This window comes from Populus euphratica, unplaced genomic scaffold, assembly GCF_000495115.2.
Source record: "Populus euphratica unplaced genomic scaffold, PopEup_1.0 scaffold20.1, whole genome shotgun sequence".
NCBI lineage: Eukaryota > Viridiplantae > Streptophyta > Magnoliopsida > Malpighiales > Salicaceae > Populus > Populus euphratica.
The window spans coordinates 1883957-1904723 of NW_011499854.1; the positions used below are offsets into that span (position 1 = coordinate 1883957).

General features: G+C 32.8%; 1 protein-coding gene across 3 annotated transcripts; it reads right to left on the reverse strand.

Annotated features, from left to right (window-relative positions):
• Window positions 1-5866: 5866 nt before the first annotated feature.
• LOC105122629 (topless-related protein 4-like) lies at window positions 5867-15359 on the reverse strand. 3 transcript variants are annotated; one of them, XM_011021858.1, is made up of 26 exons: window positions 15203-15359; window positions 14928-15055; window positions 14606-14785; window positions 14236-14349; window positions 13981-14139; window positions 13710-13887; window positions 13499-13619; window positions 12857-12966; window positions 12359-12527; window positions 12128-12237; window positions 11963-12032; window positions 11780-11853; window positions 11512-11607; window positions 11347-11442; window positions 10750-10877; window positions 10399-10633; window positions 9860-10024; window positions 9637-9729; window positions 9364-9510; window positions 8705-8815; window positions 8372-8551; window positions 7835-7963; window positions 7651-7746; window positions 7109-7297; window positions 6716-6882; window positions 5867-6593 (listed from the first exon to the last, which is right to left on the reverse strand). In XM_011021858.1, exons 2-26 carry the CDS (start codon window positions 15005-15007, stop codon window positions 6392-6394), a joined length of 3399 nt encoding a protein of 1132 aa, XP_011020160.1. In that variant the 5' UTR covers window positions 15008-15055; window positions 15203-15359; the 3' UTR covers window positions 5867-6391. The 3 variants fall into 3 exon arrangements, with proteins under 3 accessions (XP_011020160.1, XP_011020157.1, XP_011020159.1); XM_011021855.1 differs by having other exon boundaries at window positions 12857-12969; XM_011021857.1 differs by having other exon boundaries at window positions 5867-6590; window positions 12857-12969; window positions 15203-15357.
• Between the last annotated feature and the right edge of the window lie 5408 nt (window positions 15360-20767).

The window sequence follows — 20767 nt, forward strand, 5'->3', positions numbered from 1 at the left end:
GGAATATCTTAAGGAGCTTCAGTTGCTATTTCTAGATTTTGACATACATTTTTTAGGACAAGAATGTTTACAAAGGAAAGGAATTGTTTTTTTTTAAAAGATAATTATTTCATTAAACGCCAAAGCTGGCGAGCAAGATTAGTACATGATCTGCATAATATCATATTATGGCAGGTTAACACAAAGAAAACAGCCCAGTTAAGGAAAGCGAAAAACAAAAGTAGCTAAAGAACAACATAAAACTCTGCATAGATAATACAATTAAGCAATGAAGCCGGGGAGAACTACCAATAATCATCAGAATCACCTCCTAACTGAAGATTTACTCTCACACAACAACCAGTCATATTCTCACAAGCATAACAACATAAAACACACAAGAAGATCCACAGGACTAATGAATGATTCAAAACTAAGCAACAAATTCACTTGATCTCCGTACTCTATATTTAGCCATATAATTTGCCATGTAATTACTTTCATAAAAGACATGAGTATAGGTAGTTGAGCCAAAGTATATATTCAATCTGTTAATAAAGAAGAAAAGCTCGTGATACATCCATGGTTTATTGTGAGGATTATACATCTAGCTTATAACATTAGCAAAATCAGATTCTATAATAAGAAGAAGCTAATGATGGAGGAGACAATTAGAGGCTGAGAGCTCAATAACCTTGATAACAGCCCTCAACTCAGCTATATTAGAATCTAAAATCCCAACTGGAACAGAGAAAATACCAAGAAAATGGCCATGTTGATTTCGCAGGATATCACCTATTCTAGAGGGACCTGGCTTACCAAGAGAAGAGTCATCCACATTCTATTTGAGGCTATTAACTATAGGAGGAGACCACATATTAACAATCTTGGAAGACTAAACATTGAATCATTGAATTAGGACATATACCGATCTAATCAAATCTATAAGGAAGTATAGGAAATTAGAATTGATAGCTTTTAGCCATAAACATATATGAGTGATAATAAGAAAAAAGATTGTATCATGGTTAGGTATCTTCTGTTGAAAAATTAAATCATTTCAAAGAAGCCACAGGAACCATACCACTGAGAAAAACAACATCAGTCAAGTTTTCTTCTGAAACTTACCATGCATCAGATAAGTCCACTAAGACCACATATCTAAGAAGTTTTTTGGGCAGCACCAATCTAAACCCCACCACTTAATGATTTTAAACCAAATGATCCAATGCTTGTGGTAGTGTAATAGGATATGATCAACCGACTCTTCCTTCGTTAGGCATATAGGGTAGTTAAACTCTGAAATACTCAAAATACCTCTTCGAACCAACATACACTAGGTGTTAATTCTATTAATGATAGTCATCTAGTAAAAGATCTCCACTTTATAAGGGATAATACATTTCCCAATCCCAGCAAAAAAGAAGCCACTATTTGTGTAAGGTTTGGGACTTAACAACCCATAAAGAGATTTCACTGAAAATCTTTCTATTTTATTATCCTTCTAGATTAGTCTATCCTCTCCATCTTTGTCTAGGTGCACTGTTGAAAGGATTGCATAAAGTTGATCTAGCAAACCAATGTTACTACCTTGCAAAGGTCTTATCCAGGAAAACAACCAAATTTATTCATACCCTTCCCACACCCCCATCTTATAAATACTGGCTTCTTTGTCATTGACTTTTGCTATGAAAAAAACTTAATTTGTTGTTAACATAAGTTATAATTATAAATGTTTGACAATATTTACAACTATTAACATTATTCGAATAAGATAACTAATGTAATCATGTTAACGATTTATAATATGATTGGAACCTCCTTTGTATGTGGTTTCCAATTGAATAATAAAATTTTATACTATACTTGTTTGAAATATCATTAGTGGATCTTTTAATCTTGATATTTGTTATTATCCTTGTTTAATCCTCACATTAATCTTTCATCTCAAAGTTTTCATCATCTTCTTTTTCTTCTTCTTCTTCTTCTTCTTCTTTATTATTACTACTATTATTATTACTATTATTATTGTTATTGTTGTATTATTGTTGTTTATAATTTACACAATTAACCTTCTTGTGGTTTGACTTTGCTCTTACCGGATTATTTATTATTTTGACATTTCAGCATTTGGAAGAAGACATCAATCTTTTAGTCGTGCCATCTAAACACACTTAGTTATGGCTTATTCTTCCCTGGTGGCTCTTTACCTCCAATTACAATCCTATTGTGATGTTGATTGGACTGGTTGCCTGTGAACTAGAAAATTCATTATCGAATAGTGTTTATTTTTTAATGATGTTTTTATCTCTTGGGAATGTAAAAAGCATGATTGCATCTCTCAGTCCTCCACTGAGACACAGTATCGTGCCATGTTTATTGCCTACTCTAAAATCATTTGGTTGTGTAAACTCCTTATAAAGCTTGGTTTGTCCCAAGTCTACTCCACTACGTACTAAAAACACTAACATTATCCAAATTTGATATCAAATTCATTTACCACAAGCATATGTAGCACATATGGATTGACTATCACTCTATTCGGGAGGCCTTTGACCAAAAATTTATTACCCTTCCACACATCTCCATTAATCTACAAATCATGGACATCTTTATCAAAGCCATGACACATGAACAACATCATTTTCTTGTTAGCAAATTGATTCTTATAGATTTATCAACATCAATTTAAAAGGTGTGTCAAAGGAAAGTTAGTTTAAAGCCAGCAAATTCTATACCTTGTATGGCTTTTACAACTAGTTTCTTTGTTTGTAAATCTTTCCTTTATTAGATATACTAATTATAGGTTAATTGTATATGATAGTTTTAATGTTCTAAAAGCTAGAAATTATCATGTACATATTTTATACTCTTGTAATTTTTTAATATAATGAAAACTCTCCATTTAGAGAGCTTTTTTTCCTTAAAACCTCTAAGTTTAATATATATATATATATATATATATATATTTGATTAAATAGCATTACTCTTCTGTATATATATATATTCGATAACTAATTGCATTTTTTTTATATTTTCACTAGTTTATGGAACGGCTAATTTTTAGTTGTTGAAGCAAAGGGTTTCTATTTTTATATTATTCAATAAGGTAAAAAGTTGTTTTCACTAGATTTCACATAAAGTTATACATAGGTGCTTAAATCAATGATCATTCCTCAAGAATTAGTAATCGTGCCAAAAAAAGAAACACAAACAACTAAGAAAATGGATGTCCTAATTTTACAAATAAATTCCCTTCTTGGTCATTTGATTTTCCTTTGAAAACTTCACCAATATTTTAGATTTTTTAAGAAGTATGTCTTAAACATATCCTACTTACATAGGTGAAGACAGACACCGTTACAAACCATAACACAATTTTTCCTATATAGATTTGAACGAAAAGTTTGAGCCACTATTCAATTTTACTTACACTTGTATAGACTTAGGCTTGGTATGTATGGACTTAATAATTATCTTTTATTTTTACTTTTAAACAAGTATTACACATGTGACCTGCATTACGTCGTTGGCCTATTAAATTTTTTTAACATACAACTTGGATGTTTAGGCAATGGTAATATTTGTCAAGAAGCAAGAAAAACTTAATACTTTAGTCATTAATTTGGTTGGATCTAATAAGATCAAATAATGTAATAGTCTGATTTAAATCATAAACAACGATAGTAGAGGAACCAAACAAAAAATAATGGTAACAAATAACTAAAACAAATAAGTAGTCAATATCATACCTGGAAAAAAAAAAAAGATCATCGAAGACTCATAGTAATTTCACTGTGGACAATGCCCACCACCAGAGTACCTTGCTAAGAGTGCATGACAAAATTAAAAGAAGTCGTATGAGTCACTAAAGCAACGTCGCAGAAAAGAAAACCAAGAAAAATGATGATCATCCATCTATATTCAATAAATCAATTCTATTTAACTTGAGAATAAAATTTATCTATAAACATAAAATTAATAAGAAACAACAAATAAAAAGACTCGAGAGAAGTCATTCAAGTAAAAAACATAAAGGATAAAACAAAGGACATAAAAAGTTGGAAAAAAAGAAAAACTAAGCCTAATCTCCAATTAAACAAATACTGAAGGATAAAAACAAAAAAAAAGCTTAAAAATAATTAAATAAGACAAATAAATCCCAAAAGAACCCTTTAAAGGTAGATTAATTTTCAAAACTTGCACCCTGTGAAATACTAGACACGGGCTTAACTAATAAGTTAAAATCCAAACAAATTAAAAGTTGAAGAATGAAATCAAAAAATAAAACAATTTAAAAAACTTTACAAAGAAAAAAAATAACAATTAAAGGAAAGATGATGAAATCTAATAGGAAAAAAATAATAGAGGGCGAAATCAAAAAAATCATATTAGATTTTATAAATAGCAATTAAAAGAATAGGGATTAATATGATAAAGTAAGAACTTGAATGAGGATGAAATTGAAATAAAATTCTAATTTCATAAATTATTTAAAATAAAGCAAACAATAACAAAATAGCATGGACTAAGTCAGAAAGAAAAGGAAGTTTAATGGCTCATTTGAAAAAATTACAGGGTGGACGCAAAAACTATAAAAGAGAGAGGAAAGAAAGGAGAAAAAATAAGGAATGATCGCTGGCGATAAACCATCAGACTTATCGATGCATATACTATTTTTTCATGGGGAACACACTGAGACACATCAAAAGTAACTCTGAAACGATAAATTTAGTCTCTTGAATCAACCACACACGTCGTCCTAAAGCAGCAAAGCTATTAGCACCTATTGGCATATTTTTAAATTATTAAAGTTCTTAAATGACCCAACCCTAAATCATTAATTATGAAAAAAAACAAAAAACTAAAAAATAATAGAAATACCCTTTAACCTAAAGGTTAAATCATTTGACATTAAGGGTGCCAAGGTTTTTCTCATTGTGCAACAAAATTTAAAATTACAAAAAGGCCTCGTTACTAGTTGTTTTTCTTTTTTTTTCAATCCAAGAATAAAAAGGTTGTTATACTGTGTATTTTTTATGAAAATACAAAAATAATCCTCACTAGAAGCGAAAAACTAATTACTTCAAAGGATAGTGATTTAAATTTACAGCACAATTAAAACACAAAATACCTGTCTTGTTACTAATCAATTTTTGAACACCAAAATTATCCTAATGCATAGACTATTTTACTCCTAAACAATTTACAGGATTTTTTTTTTTTCAAAGGGCAAGAAAAAAAAAACAATATTTAGGGGAACACTTTTCAGTTTTTTTTTTTTTTTTTTGTAATTGTTACGGACTGCTAACGTTCCAGTAGGGCCAAAATAATCCAAACAATGATACCATCTCAACCACATAAAATGATGTTTGGAATTGACCACTCATCCGGCTTTATCCAGAACAAGAGTAAATTGATGAGACCTGGCATCGACCTCTTTTTTCATCTTAGACGAGATCATTGTTCTTTTTTATGGTGCATAGCATTAACAGTCAGGTCCCCTCTCTTTTTCAGAAGACAATAATTAGACATCTTCCAGCCCATTGAGATATTGATTTGCTAAATTTCCCACCGAAAGCACCAATGGAACTGCTACGAAGTGACGGTTACAATTGATAATGCATTGAAATAGACCGGGGGGGGGGGAACAAAAGACGGGGATGAATTTGAACTGGGAGATATCGGACTGATCACTGGACACCTTGGAAACATGTTAAATTTCCTCGGACCATGTCAGGTAACCAGCTCGGCACATCCTTGGCGGACCAAATATCAAAAAGTTTCACGAGGGGTAGTCCAGGCAGGCAACATTAAGCAAGGGAGATGGCCCGTGCCAAACCAGGAATCTCAACTCTTGATAGAATCAACTATGGAGAAAACGAGGTGCAGAAAAAACATACTTGTAATAACTAAAACGAGATAACAAAGAAGTCAAACGCCACGAATATTTTCTGCTCGGGACTAGAGAAAAATGAAATTAAATTAGATGACCATCCCTGAAACTAGATAAAAATGGCAGGGAAAACAACCAGTTCCCCTGGCCAAACCAACTCAAGTTTCTTCCTAAAAATAACCTTTCAGATTCTATAGTCGGGCCTTCACCTTCAGTTTTTCTTTACCTTTATCTCTCCTCTTTTTAATTGACTTTTGAAATGTACAGCCATAAACCCTTGCTTCTCCAGTCATTTCTGATGAGGGCAACTGATAACATCATGCTCTGAGAAGCAAAGTGATTACACTGGCGCTTGAACGAACTCTCTCTATCCTGGATGCAAGTACACTAAACCTACAGTACCTAATTTCCGCAGCTTCCCCTTGAAAATCACATTGTGGTGGGCCCAGGGAGCGGGACTGCATGGAAGGCATGGACAATAAAGGTCCTTGTTGAAAGCCATGCGCACATGACTGGCTACCTTTGAGCTTGTTCAGAACCTGCGGCGCCTGCAGTTGCACTAGGGCCAGCACCATTTTCAACTGGAGGCGAGGTCCCCCATTTTCCTTCCGACTCCAATGGTTCAAGCACATGAACTCCACCATCTGTTAGTCCTAATGCGAATTGATCAGGCTCGGCGGGGTGTGCAGCAATGACAAGAGGATATACTCTTAAGCTGCTAAAATTACATCATTAGACAGAGCAAACAAGCAAGAGTATTGAAATAGTTAGAATCTTCTACAAAAGGGAAAAAACAAAATCAAGAAACCAAAAACAGATGGAGGGGAAAAAAGCAGTAACCTTGGATTGGGTGGTAAATAAGCAGTAGAACTTATTCTGCATCTCAATCTGAGTGTTGAAGCAGTGAGAACAACCACACTTCCATCTTCAAAGCTAACAAATATCGACTGGCTATCACAGGAATATGTAGCATGCGTGATTGGACCGCTTGCTTCTTGACGGAACCACTGTATTAAAAGGATACAGTTTCATAGAAAAGAATGTCAGGAGCTTAGGAGACAAGATTCCCACAACTAAAAATAATCAACAAATATTTGCAACACCATTTCACTATATGCATGCATAACATCATCTCAAGTGATTAGAATCCACAGGACACTTGAAAAAAATGATATACATTGTATGAAATAACAAATGAGTGCAACTGTAATATTTCCAGAAACTACACCAAACCTGCTTTTGGCATTCCAATTTAGGTGCTTCAAATATAGCTATCTGTGTTTCATGAACTGCAAGCAAGTGTATCTGGTCAAGGTGAAATTGAACACGCGTATCTGCAAGAGAAGGTGCAACTCGTCCAGAAGGAAGTTGCAAGAGTTTACTAGCTTGCTTCTCCCAAGCATCCGTGCTCCAAACACACAACTGCAGATGGAAAACACATGCAGAACCGAGTGAGTAATTCCAACAATGAATACTTGATGATCATACAAGCTTCTTTCTTTTCAGCCAATCAGATACACGAGGATAAAAGATGGCAGAATTCTATTATATAGAAAGCCTCATAACAGAAGCATTACAAAAGGTACATGAAATTAAAAAATCCAAGAAAAAAGGTTTCCAGATAAGACAAGCCTTTCCATGTTATTGCCAGTTACTGCCATTTGCTACATCGGTCCTCTAGACTTCTCTGAAATCCATGACCTTATATAATAGGGCTTAATTGCTTATTCCACGGTAACAGACACACAAGGACTTGCATTACCAATAATTCTTACCTGAGAGTCAGCTCCAGAAGACACCAGGACATTTAGAGAGTGAGAGAAGGCAAGGCCTGTAATTCTTTTCTGATGACCTTTTAACTTTGTTTTGACCTGTATAATGGAATATTTCAAATTGTTTACTCATGCTTTTCTGCCTCCAATAAATAAAATTAAAATTTTGAGGTATCAAAGCGAATACCTCATCAACCCTAACGTTATAAATTTGTATAGAAGAGTCCTCCATGCCAATAGCTATGATATTGTTGTCCTGAGGGTGAAATGCTAAAAACGTTGCAGCTGGTGGTGGGGCCATGAATGTTGTCATTGTCTGCAATCAAGAAAAATGGATAAAAAAATACAAGGACAGAACAGAATGCATAGCAAAACTAGTATTAAATGTGTTGATAACAAGTCTCCACAGAAAAAGCCACCCTTTTTCATCTGCAAACTGGTAATTAGCCCTAAATATTTCTTTGTTCCACAATTTAATAAGGAAATATAAATAGCAATAACATCATCTGGTATATCTTCCAAACAATTTGGTTTTCCAAAAGGAAATGTCCAGTATTATGTTGCTAAAAAAAAAAAAGGTTAAGGGTACAAATTTGACTGCAACGAGCATCATATAGACCATTCATCGACAAAGTTGACTAAATCATGCCCTTATGGCATCACACAAATAATAATTCAATCAAGCACATAGAATGGAGCTTAATTAGAGAAAAGAGTGATATACCTTAAATGTCATCATATTGAATAGAGAAATTTTCCCTCCTGAAGCAGACATGACATAAGAATCATTCTTTGAAAGTGCAAAGCATGGAACAGCATCTTCAGGGTTTGTGTCGCTAATATCATTAGTCATAAAAATTCCACTGGAAGGCTGCCATAATTGAGGTGGTACACTGGCACTGGCCTAGAACAGGTAATAAGAACTTTGTTAAAGGCAAGGTTTTTAAATCAACAGAACAATATAGACATGCTCCCTTCCACAAAGTAAATTTAAGTGCCTTCAAAGCACAAACCTTCCAACATTATTAAGAAAAAAAAGCTGACACAATAAAAATACCTTCCCAGACAGATTTCGATCATTTCGCTGCCACTTCCAAAGCTTGTGCACTGCATTAGATGCTAATGCCAATATGGCAACTCCTGAATTTGTATAAATTAATCTAGACACCTGAAAAAATTGTCACCAAACCCATATAATTACAACTTACAAGTCGTTAGCTTCAAGAACATGACATACAAAGCAATCCCAAATGCATAAAACTTCAGCTGCAGAATAAGTACAAGGAAAAACTACCAAATGAGTTACGAATCTCAGCTGCAAAAAACAAAAATTAAACAATGAAAGTTTAAAAATTTGACCAACAGACAAACATAAACCATAGCTGCTAGTGTTTGCCACCAAAAAAGCAAGTGTTAACATGTAAGAAAGTGCGCATCCAGCATAATATGATCTAATTATCTCATTGCATTTAATGTCTTCCACAATTAGTGATATGAATTTGCATGTCAACTTATTACAGCCTGCCACAGTGCCACAAAATATTCACATATATAGACAGATCAGAAGGGGGGAAAACAACGGTATAGCAGCAAACTACTGTGTTAAGTTTTCAGCGGTATTATTCAGGAGCACAATCATTTTTTTAACATGAACATGACACGAATAAATAGCATATTAACATCCTTCTAATAAAATTTGCAAAAAGTAAACCATACCCTCATTGAAGTCAAGCTATCAGGGAGCCTCAGGGAGCGGCACTGTGATGGTTCATTTATTTCTGTTAATTTCCAGATCCTAGATTTTTCAACTGATTCATCTTGAATTTTAGGCTTCACGTCAACTAAACTTCGACTGTCACTATTCTGTAGAAACTCAAAACAAAAGGAAAGCATCAAATCATTGAATGTGTAAATAGATCCTTTTGCACTGAGATGCATGCATGGCAATATGATAAATGAGATTATTCTACAAGGACAGGTAACACCTACCATTCCAACCATGGGTGCTGCAAGAGCAGCTTGATCATCGCCACTTGTTCCAACTGGGGCATTGGCGGGAGGAAAACTGCCTATTGGTGGGGGCTGCATACAAATCATGCATTCAAATAGTTGCCATGAGATGCGGCATGTTCAGATAAGATTACTTTCTAAATGCATACCTCTAGAGACATAAAGGTCCTCAAAAGAATTTCCATGCCTATAAAAGTTTTACCTTCACAACAGAAGCAGAAGCAGCTCTAGAAGCATCAAATGTACGATTCTCCACTGTTCGGAGCAGCCTGATCCCATCTGAGTTTGCTAGAATTTTGATGCTATTGTCATTTGTTGAGACAGCTAACAGCGTTCCTTCCTTGTTAAATCTAATACAAGGAGAACCCTGAAAATTTATGATAACAGAGATGTTAAATGTGAGTGTACTAGTCAGATTTAAAAACTGCTTATTCCATGTAGAATATCCATAAGTTAATCATGTTTTATTTTAGTTCCTTTCTTTCAGTAAAACTATTGTTAAGTTTTCCTGTTCCTATTGAATTTTAGTTTCTCCATCTTATGTTTGCCTATATTGGCACATATATATAGCATCTTAGTTGGTTTTTCAAGACAAGTTATGAATATTAGTTGCTCAGGATAAACAGAGTTTTCAGAAATGGGTTCTCTAGGGCTTTTAGGTTTTTTTTGTTTACCACTTGATTGTACATCATAAGGGCTTGATCAAACAGATTTAACAAGTAAGGACTGTCAGAACTTTACCGGCAATCCACCCTCTGCATCAATACTTGCTAATAGGTTGATGTTATCCATATCCCAAAACTTGATCATGAACTCATCTACAGCCGCCAAGAATCGATTCTTAGTGGTATCAAACTTCACAACACCAACAGAACGCTTTGCAAGACCATTATAGGTACGCTTCACAGCTCCTTCGCTTTCATTCCACTCCACCAAGTGTGATTCTCCTTCTTTGTTGGTCCCACATGAGAATAACCTGCAAGTTGTCCATAAAGATGAAATGAATATCTCAGTCAAAAGAAAACGGAATAAGAAATAACAATCTCTCATCACTGGCAGAAAACAGAAAAGCAATAAAGAATGTACACAAACCTAGTTCCATCAGCACTGTATGCCATTGTGGTAGACGAATTCCCTGGTGCATCATAGTCAACTCTTGAACCCATGTTATCATACAACCATGCCTTTATCTTTCCATCAGCTGCCGTTGAAAAGATAAACTGGGAGAAGGTAAGAAGGAAATAAAATTAAAGAAGAAAAAGGATAGAAACTTAAAAAATTGAAGAAAAACGCCTTTCTCCCTCTCTTTAATGCTCTTTAGCCTCACTCTACTCTCTCAAAAATAATTTTACCATTTCCATGCTTCTACAGTATCCAATCCCCCCCTTTATCTCTCTGATCTCCCCTTTCAGTTTTTTTTTTTTTTTTCAAACAGTTTTTGTGTGGGAAGTTCCCAAAATATTTCTTCTCTGCCTCTGTTTTTACGCATTTAAATATGATTTCGAAAACCTATGTTTAATTTAAAATTTGACTCAGATTTCTATTCATAAAACTAGAATTTAAACTAGCAATAAATCTCCATTTGCCAACTGCTCACAAACAGATTGCTAATTTTGTTTTAGCATTTATCAATCAGAAATAAGTAAAAACTGGAGGTGGAGAGGGTCCAGCTAACATCCTGTATATTACCTGAATATTTTCCTTGTGATGTGGGCACACAGAATATACAGGTGCCTCATGACCTGAAAAATTGAACAGTCTGGTCCCCGCAACCGCATCCCAAACCTGCAGATTCACAAACACTTAAAAAACACCATTATGTAGATGCTATAAATAGAGATGTAAGAAACATACCTTGATGGTCCTGTCATCGCCACAAGTGACGATGGCAAGTTGTTTGTTTGGGTAAGAGAAAGCAAGATCATTGACACTCCCATTATGAGCATCAATCTAAAACACAAGGAAAATTGACAGTAAATTTCAGTATGTATCCACAGGATTGCAGCATGATAAATGAACACTGCTAGTTTTTTTTTTTTTTAATACATGTATTGAAGATAGATGACATCATGTTGAAATGGAAAGACACTGGGCTTCAATGATATCCACTACAGGCACAAACCTGAAGGTGATTTCGTATGTCATCACCACCATGATAATAGTATACATGCACAATGTGCTTGGAGTATGCAACACCTGGAAAAGGAAGAAAAAACATAACATATCTGGCAAGTTTCCTGATTTCCATTCAGGAAAAAGTTGTCTTTTAGGTAAAGCAAGCTAGAAACATAATATTTTAACATACCAAATAAATTTCCATCAGGACTCCATGCCACACGGTTAACCGATGCTGTATAATCACTGGACAGAGATGCCTACACGATAATCAGTCAGTTAAACATAACCTGATATAACAGCTCCAGAAAGTATCATAATTACTTCATATTCCATTAAACTTGTTAAAATGTACCTGCAGAGCCCTTGAGCATGCATTATGGTCCCAAACCTTGAACTTCTTCCAACCAATCCTTTCTCTGCTGCCCAACTCCCATACCATCACATCACCCATGCTTGTTCCAACTGAAATAGTGAAGCAACAAATGATAGTCTCCAAAACAACTGGCAAATTTGCAAACAGTATGCACGAGCACCCACACCCGTAAAGATGGGAGCAGTTGTTCTATATATTGAGGCTGCTTACCAAGAAGAAGAATTTGTTGGAGTGGATGGAAATCCATACTCTTCACAGCAGAACCTTGAGTTAAAGTCATGACAGGATTCTTGGGCAAGTCATCAGAAGAGTAAGAGCTTTGGCCGTGGTTCTGACTCGGGTAAGCAATAGGCAGAATGTTTACTGGAAGATTATTGACCTGATAGAATATCCAGTAAAGAAGAACAACTGGTATAGTTAACAAATTAACTTTTTTTATTCAGCCAAATCTTAGCTCTATCATGAGAAGCTTGATCCCACAATATTTATTGGAATGCACATGCACACACACCACAGTCCACCTCCAAGCATGGATATCGAAACAGTTTCAATCTATATCTGCATCCACCTAAATCATCCACCTTGGCATCTCAAAAATCACACTAAAATGTATTTCCAAATTCATAATAGCAAAAGGCATCAAAGATCATATTAAGGAAAAAACGCAGCATAGGAATGTAAAGGACAGGGGCCAATTTCAGTTTATACCTCATCTGATACAAATGGTCTTGACCTCTTCAACACGTGTTCAGAGTCTGCTGTTTGATAGTCAATAGCTGGGTTATTGGTAGGAGGGCTCCTAGGACGCTTTAAGAGTGGTACTACAATGAAGATACAAAGAAGAAGTAGAGGCAAATTAACATGCAAGAAACCATGGACATTAAATGGAAAAGTAGTGTGAAGAAGAGATTGAATCACCAATCAAATTCTCTGCTATGAAATATTAACTCAAGATCATTTTAACAAAACATTGTCAATAAAATACTCGTACTTCTGTCAAGCAGATAAGATCCCAATAGAATAATGCATATTCAGTATATATATTTGTTTGCATAAAATGCAAAAAATAAGATGTCTAAACATTGCCCTTTGCTAGGGTTATAGCTGGATGAAGGTAATAATCAAGTAAAGATATGATCTTTGAGCAGTACCAATTACCCCTTAGTAATAAATTTCCTCTTTTAAATTAAGAGCACATTTCTACTATCATTATCTATATTATTATAGCTAAAACTTCCTTCTTGAGTTTGTACATGTGTGTTATAATAGATTCCAAGGATGTTTGTCAAAGACTGTAAGAACATTAAAAACTATCTAAAGAAGCTGTTCCAAATGTCTGATGTAGTCTACCTGCATTATTAGGAGCAGCCAAGCCCATGGGCCCAGCAGAAGCAGATGGGTGAGGGACAGTAGATGGATTCGCCATCCATCCTGCAAGAGAAGGTGGAATAGTTGGCGTGGGCTGAAATGGCTGCAAGCATGTATATCCAGAGTCATATAAGTTCATAATTCAAAACCAGCATAGATAAACAGGGTAACTCCTTTCAGATTTGCCACTTACTCCATGACCAGTTATTGGAGGAAAACCCCCTGCCTTAGGCACAGCATCCATTAAGGGATTAGTGACAGGGGATGGGGCCCGTGCGCCATTTGGTTGTCCACAACTATGGTCAACAAACAAAGTCTTTATATCAGGATTAGACCTCGGAGCCTTACAAAGCTGATGTTGCCAATTTAAACTGCAATTCAATGGCAAGGAAAGTGAGTGATAAAAAAACCAACTTCAATACAAGAGTCAACATACGGAAGTAAGACATGAAATTCTCAACAACCTTTGATTAATTAAAGTCCGCAATCTAGAATTCTTCAAACTAGGAAACTGAAGCTTGTCACGGAAAAGAGGGTTAGCCTCTATCAACTTTTTGAGTTCACCAAGCATTATACCCCTAGCAGACTTGGTATCTCCATATTTGGATAGCTGTTCATTATCTCTGCGAATTAAAGTAAACAAACACAGGATATCCAGATATCATCAATAAATTAGGCTCAATAGAACAAGACTAACAATTAAAATAAAAATTATGTACCTAAAGTTTTCCAGCGTCAGTAACTGCGTAATTTCTTTAAAAAGCTCTTCATTAAACGCTGCAAATACTTTCAAGTCCTTCACTAAAATTTCCACTGCCTTCGCACGATCTCGCCTGCATTTTTTCACCCGTGCAAAAATTAACCAATGCTTCAAAGTAAAATACTGCTACATGGACCACTCCCTATTCACACTAGACCAATCAAATTAACCGCTACAGTGGCCCCCACTTATCACAGTGGGCCCATGCAACAATTAGTTCAGCCCATGTCACGATTACTCGAATCAAAATCATAACCCCCAGAAAGGAAATGTATTAAAAACAAAATCCATATTAATTAACTGTATAGAAAAAGCAAGCAAGCACATACTTGTCCAAAGCTTCAAGGTACTTTTGCTTCCTAATCTCGAAGAAAATCTTCATCGAATATCTATTATCATCAACTTTCGTAAATCCTGACAGATACTTCTCCACTTCATCCCACTCTCCATTTGTCACCATTTCCTCAAAATACCTCATGTTAAAGTAAAACCCTGACTCTTGCTCCAGTCTCCACCCATAAAAAAATTGACACGAACAAAAAAAAATTAACAAAACAAATTCCCACCAAATCCAAATCACAATAACAAGAAATGAACCACAAAAAAATAAATCAATTTTATCAAAAATAAATAAAGTGTAAAATTACGCACCTGTGAACAGTTTCCTTGAATTTCTCTTCCTCGAGAAATTGAAGTATGAGAAACACAAGCTCTCTGCTAAGCGAAGACATAATCACAATTCTTCCAAAAACAATTAAAAAAAAAAAAACTCCTTTAACCTGCAACCAACAAAAAAATTCAAAAATTAACTAACTCATAAAGAGATCTAAAACCTCACAAGAATTAAAAACTAAACATACAGAAATCAAACATAAAAAATCACGTGAATTTCCAGAATTCAGAGAGAAATGAACAAATTTCCATACCTGTTTCCAGATCGGAGAAGAATTGTTGTTGAGATAGAGAGAGAACGGACGATATGTCGTTTCACAGCTTTTTTGAACTTTCTCTCTCTAGTTCAAGTTGTTGAATTTTGTGGTTTCTCTCTCTATGAACTCTACTGGTATTTATAGAGAGAGATAGGTTTTAGGGATTTGAGAGGGAGGTATAGTCAGACAAATCAAATACCCGTGAGAGGAGATGAGATGCGATAATTGGACTAATAAGGTTAGTGATAAGCAGTTCTGCTTATACAAGTGATAGGTACCTCTGCCTTTCGGATTTTCCATAAGTGCGCGATCGTATCAGGCGTTATTAATACGCTGAATATGGCCTTATTTAAGCCTGAATTTGCGGGGATTTCCATGTATAACCACTGTGTTTATTTTCAGTGTTTTATTTACAGGGTTGCCACCTAACCAAACGTCTCATTCTGAGCTATTATTTCTTTTAATTATTATTTTTAAATACCAATTCGTAAATATTTTAATATTAAAATAAAAAATTATAATCAATTTTTTATCTCCAAATCAAACCAATAAATTATAAAAAAAAAAATATTCCCTGTCAACTTTTTCTTGAATAGGAAACCCTAATGCCAATTAGCATATAGATTCGCTTACCATATAAGTTAAACTTCAAAAATAGATTTGTAAAAAATTAATGCGTCTTTTCTTAACCCAAAGTATATGTCGCTAACTTTTTTTATTTTAATTAGTGAATAAATTAAACTATATTATCGCATAAATTACTTCTATAAAACATATTCATAATGATAGGTCCAAAAAAAATGTTCTAAGAAAAATAGCATGTTACTTTAGTTTAACCTGTCTGAATAAAATTTAGGTGAATATTTTTTTTAATTCATGATTGGTGGCAACAAATCATTATTACTTTTGGGCCCGGTTCTTATCCTTTCATGAATTTTCTCTTTTTCTTATTGGCTGGGAGAAATTTTGCAAATATCACAAAAAAAATTCTGTCCTTTTTTCTTTTCTTGATATTGTTGCGCGTAAATAATCCCTTCTTTATTTTTCTTAGCTGGCATACCACAGAATGCACGTTGCACTAAGTGGTGGGTTTTTGTTTTTCATTCATTATAAAAGGAATAATGGTTACGGATAAATTTTGTGGTTATTATGGAATAAATAGTGATATTTTATTAGTTATTTTATGTGCTAGCTTAAAAAAATATATAACTAAGGAAAGAGAAATCTTAAGTAAAGATATTTTTATTATTTCTTGTGGCTCATGAATTTTATTTTATTTTTGTGTTTTTTTATATTAATTCAGCCAAATAGAACATTACTACTTATTTCATGAGTGCCATAAAAAATTGTGTTTAAATGTCCAATTACAACATCGACGGTGATAATTTGGTGAGCATTTTCTCTCCTTCTCCTGGTTTCTCCATGATTTGGCGATGCCTTGGACATTGCTCGTGCACATTCTAAAAGCTGGCCCTTTCGTATAAATTGTTTTATGGAAATAAATTTAATTATTATCCTTTCAAAGGGGCACTAATTAACCAACTTTTAAAGAGGTCACTTTCTTTAAATTTGGTATGTAAGTAAATATATTACTATTTTAGGTCCTAATTGTGGGCAATGAGATTGCACTATTTATTTAGTGGCGTAGGTGAACCAACCAGTGTGACAACAAATTGCAATCAAGGAAAGCAAAGTTTGTCTGGTGAATTGAAATTTAGAAATAAAAAAAAAAAAAGTCTTGTGCCTCACGCGAAAAAAAAAAAAAAAGTCTTGTGCCTCACGCGCTTAAAGATAAGGTTTGGACAACAGCCAAGCAAACACCAACGTGACTCTGTCGTTTTCTCCTTCGAAGACAAATCACGCTTGGCCACAAACCTCGTGCCAACGCAACGTAAACATCTTTGCAGGGTCACTGTTAACTCCAACCTGGTTTTACAAGTTAATTTGAAAACTTTAGATGAACAACCAAACACGAGCTAGACCCAGTCAAACTAGTTCGACCTAGCAAACTCTTTTGCAATTGACGCTGAACTCCCGGGTCGACATAAAAAAATGAAATATTATTATTTTGATAAAAATAGTTTATCCAGTTATTCAGGAATTGACCTGATAATGGAAGTTTTTTTTCAAGTTAGTCCTTGAATTGAGTGCTGCAGCTAATACTAGATTGAAAATGGCGTGCCTGCTAGGGAGTTGGACGTGGTTTAGGAGAACGGTGGACAATACTCCATCGTTATAAAGACAGGACAGTGACTTGTAAATATCCTTAACATTCGATGGAGAGGTGAGAAAACTTGATTTTAAATAAAGAGCCTGTGAGAGCTGCTGGATGCTTTGTCAAAGAAAAAAGGCCTTACAGTGGTTTTGATTTTACACTTCAATCCAATCAAGTAAACACTTGCACGTAGAAAATAATAACCATATAACTTCATATTTTTCAAAACAAACATAGAACTTTTTTTTTAGTGATCAATTCCAAGTCAATTACATCTCAAATAGTGTTTATGAGTATGGTAATTTTTGTTTTTATATGCTTTCTAAAAATGCACTTCACTTGAAAAATCATTAAGTTTATTTTATTTTTTTGTGCTTTTATAATTTTAATATATTGATGTTGAAATTAAATATATATATATATAAGTTTTTGAATTGAATTAATTTATTATTATGATATTAGAATTTTAATAATTAAACAATCACGAATTTGAATCTTATTTTTTATTTATATGATAAAAAATAAATATAATATAGTATAAATATATAAAAATTTAAAATTTAAATAATTTTTACTCTAGGAGATATATTAAAAAATAATATAAATTATATATTAAAATTTTATTTTAAATTTTTTAATAATATTTAAGAAAAAAACATCGAACGTAGAGGAACAAGTCATGGAAGGAATATAAAGGGAAAAAGAAAGGCTAGTAGGCTACTAGTGTCTCTCTCTCCACTTTTAAGCCAGGTTGTTTGGATGAGGTTTCTAACTCCACAGATCTGTCCAGAAAAGAATAAACTGGCCTGAACCATATTTTGACACCCATGCCCTTCCTGTCCCACTGCAATTACCGGATTTATAATTAAGTTTCTAGAAGAAGTGTCATGGGCCTGTTTCATATAAAATCAACGGCACATCATCACTATGTGCTCCCATCAATAATTTTATAGATTTTCTTTTCCCGGCGAATGCTCCAAAGCTTGATGGGGCCATTCTTCTGCTTGCTGCTTGAACTTCGCCAGTTTGTTCTCTGCTTGTTGTCTTGTTTTCCCCGTAAGACATGGTTTTGGTTACTTAGTTCCTCATTTTTAACTTAATTATTAGATTCTCAGTCACATGATGGGAGAACCTTTCTTTTCGTTTTGATGCTAATACTTCAAACTTAGCTCGTGTTACAAGAGAGTTTATTTACTACGTTGTTATTTTGGATTTAATTTTTTAAAAAAATAAAGATTTCTTGCTAATGCATTTAATCTGCTTATAAATGATAATATTAATTAAGCAAAATAAAAGTAATTTAGTTTAAATACAAAAGCACTAATGCAGAAATAATGTTATCTTTCTAACTATTATAATTAAACCTCTAAGTTTAACAAATAAAACCATGTGGAATTTCACTTGATTAAATTTGACTAATTTGATCACAACTTTATTTATTTAAAAAAAGTCAGATGTCATATTTTGATTGTCTTCATCAACATGTCCATCGTATAAATCTTATATTATTATTTACATGAAAGTGTAGGCAGTGTATGTTTTTATAACAGCCCGCGTTTTTAAAAATAATTGAATTTATTTTATTTTATTTTAAATTATTTTTTTAGTATTTTTAAAATGTTTTAATATATTAATACTAAAAATAAATTTAAAAAAATAAAAAACCTAACAAAAATAATAATAACTTTGCTTAATACCAGGAAAAAGAAGAACAAGAAGTCAGGAGGAGGAAAAAATCAAAAAATTGATTAAATTGAGAAAATTAAAAAAAACTAAACAATAAAAATAAATTAAACAAATTAAAATTTTAAAAAAACATGTTGGTTCGGTTCTGTTTGATTTCAATTTTATAAGAAAAAAGATGAAAAAACCAAATCAGTTTTATAAGAAAAAAATAAAAAAATCAAACCAATTCAAACCCAAATAAAAAAACCAGAAAAAACCGAGTCAAAACTTAAAAAATAGAGTCAAAACCAAATCAAATCAGAAAAATCAAGTTAAACTGATTTGAATTAATTTTTATTTTTAAAAAACTAAATTGAATCTAAAATGTTCAGTTTAAATTGATTTTAGGTCAGTTAAGTTTTAGAAAAAAAATTCAATTTAATTACTCATTTTTATAAAAAATCAAATTAAAAATAATTAGCCCTGATAAAATAAAAAAAAAATCCCTTCGTTGTTCTAAGAAGGCCAAGGTATATAATATTATTTTCAACGAAAACAAAAAGGTGACTCAAGAGGTAAGCACGGAAAAGAGAAAGAAACGACCTGTCTATATCATCTGCGTACGAGCTTGAGTAGTACGCAACTATGCATCTCTCCCTACCTAAATAATTAAGCAAGTTTTTTGTTGCCTGTTAAAAGCACATGTCCCAGCGTGTCATGACCTTAACATGCCTGATCACAGACTTCCTAGCTTGAAATTGACCCCTCGACGTTTTACCATATGATTAATTATATAAATCCTCTTGTAATTTATTTATTTGCTTTTATTTTTTAAAAAATTATACTTTCTATCATCACTTGTTTTTTTATTTCAGATTTATTTTTTAATTTTTAATTTTTTTATAAAATTAAAAAAAAAATTATACTTTCTATCATCATTTTTATATCAGATTTATTTTTTATTTTTAAATTTTTTTATGAAATTAATTTTTTTAATATTAACATTCAGTATTATATTTATTAAAAATTAAATTTTATAATTTTTTTATTATAATTATCCCGACTTTGAATCACAAATATAAAATATTAATTCAAATTATTATCATTAAAAATTAATTTTTTTTTGGTATTTCAATCTTTAAAATTAATTTTATTTATTTATTTTTTATGAAGGTGGTCAGACCATACGATTTATATCATAAGTTTTTTCATTTTAACTTGAAGTGGCTTGGGCTTTCTTTTAATCATTTTTTATTTTTATTTTTTTGTATTTTTTAATGTTGTTGACACACGCTAAACGCTATCCATTATTCACTTGCATGTGGGTCAAGGTGTACAGTAATTCCTAAAAGATTACCTATTCTAATATTGCTTAATATTGCTTTGGCTCAAGCATGTTTAATTTTTTATTTCTTGTGATATTTAGTGCATCAAACTAAATACACGAGTGTTTTTATTTTTTCCTTGATGTTAAGTTACCTTGAAATTAAACTTTATATTTTTTTTTTATCAAAGTGTTCTTTTTTTATATGTCTTTGTTATCACCTTTTCTTTTTAGACTTGATATATTTATTGTTGTTTTTTTTATTATATACTTAATTCAAGTAATTTTACTAGAAAATGCACTAAATAATATTTTTATTAAAAATATTTTTAATTTAATTATATAATAATAAATAATA